Source organism: Cyprinodon variegatus, unplaced genomic scaffold, assembly GCF_000732505.1.
Source record: "Cyprinodon variegatus isolate N-32 unplaced genomic scaffold, C_variegatus-1.0 Scaffold479, whole genome shotgun sequence".
Taxonomy (NCBI): Eukaryota; Metazoa; Chordata; class Actinopteri; order Cyprinodontiformes; family Cyprinodontidae; genus Cyprinodon; species Cyprinodon variegatus.
The window spans coordinates 139,471-140,785 of record NW_015150932.1 but is presented as its reverse complement, the minus strand read 5'-3'; the positions used below and the strand labels follow the sequence as shown (position 1 = coordinate 140,785).

General features: G+C 45.2%; 1 protein-coding gene across 1 annotated transcript in view; it reads left to right on the top strand.

The window, feature by feature from the left end:
- The window catches only part of LOC107094332 (tektin-1-like), an 8,271-nt gene that overhangs the window by 4,136 nt on the left and 2,820 nt on the right, over positions 1-1,315 (top strand). The window contains exon 4 of the mRNA XM_015389887.1: positions 367-592. Within this exon, the coding sequence (XP_015245373.1) occupies positions 367-592 (226 nt within the window). The remainder of the gene's footprint in view (positions 1-366; positions 593-1,315) is intronic.

The window sequence follows — 1,315 nt, the reverse complement described above, 5'->3', positions numbered from 1 at the left end:
GAACGGGTCCCCCCCTTTGGAATGGGGGTCGTTTGGCTTCTTTGTTAGCCTGCAATGCCCCATACCTGTCTATGTCTCTGAAAGGGGGGTCGTTAGAGGGAATTGTTGGTCTGGATGAACAGGTGAGGTCTTCTGTTCTCCTGAGTTTGGAGAAAATCCTCTGGAGTTTCTCAGAGTTTCCAGCAACATGATGGATGGAGATTTCCAAACAAAGTCCAGTGGATCGTTTTACTTTTTGGAATTTTCTTTCAATGTTTCTGTTTAAATCTGTGGACTGATTGGAACAGAACGACTCAGATGTTAGGAGACGATCCGGTGGATAAATGCTCTCTCTTCCAGCCGGCTGATGTTCTTCTTGCTCTTCAGCTCCACAGTGAGTCCAAAGCAGTGGGAGGACGTCTCTGAGCTGAACATGACCAAGGCGGAGCAGCAGAAGAGCAACTGTTTGACCCTGAAGGCCCTGGTGGAGTCGGTGCTGGTGCAGACGGCTGCTGACACGCAGGCGCAGTTCAAGGCGACGAGGGAAGCCCTGCAGCTCAACATCCAGCAGGTCAAGACTGTCAAGAGCCAGCTGGAGGAGAAACTGCCCAAGGTGGGGAGGGGGGGTCTCATTCTGAGGGGCGGAGTCATCTTCATCACTTTCCCCTGAGGAAGACTCCTTCTTTGATATTATCAGAAACCAGCTGTTCCAGATCTGGTGTTCTGTCAGGTGAGCATACCTGTCAGACCAGCATACCTATAGTCAATACGCATCGCAAGACATCAGATTTGCATTTATATTTACATGTTTTGTATGAAAAATAGACTTTTAACTACCTCGATAGGCGTGTATCCCTTTGGTCATGGACAAAAAAAAGGCATTTTAGGTCAGATCTCCATACGCTTCAAAAAACACCAAAAAGGAAGTTATTATTAATTAGGTTTTTGGTGACTAAAGGGATCCACGCTTGGTGAGGAAGTTTAAACTTCATGTTTCGTACAAAACTAAAGAGATAAACTAAAAGGAAAAGCAGGTATCGACTATGGGTATGATCACCTGACAGAACACCGGCCTCCAGGTAGCAGACTGGTTCCAGTACCAGACAGGAAGTGGTCTGCTCTGGAAACAGATTAGTTCAACCAGACAGCTTTCATTTAGAGGCAGATTTAAACTATTTTAGCTGTGAAGATTTTATAGAAAACAAACATTTTTCCAAGGTTTAGGTATAATATTTACTGCAGAGAAGCTATAATAACCTCCAGGCGTGGCTCTACTCTAGAGCAGAACCTCTAGAGGAGCCTTCATTTCAATTCAGTTCAATTCTATTCACTTTAT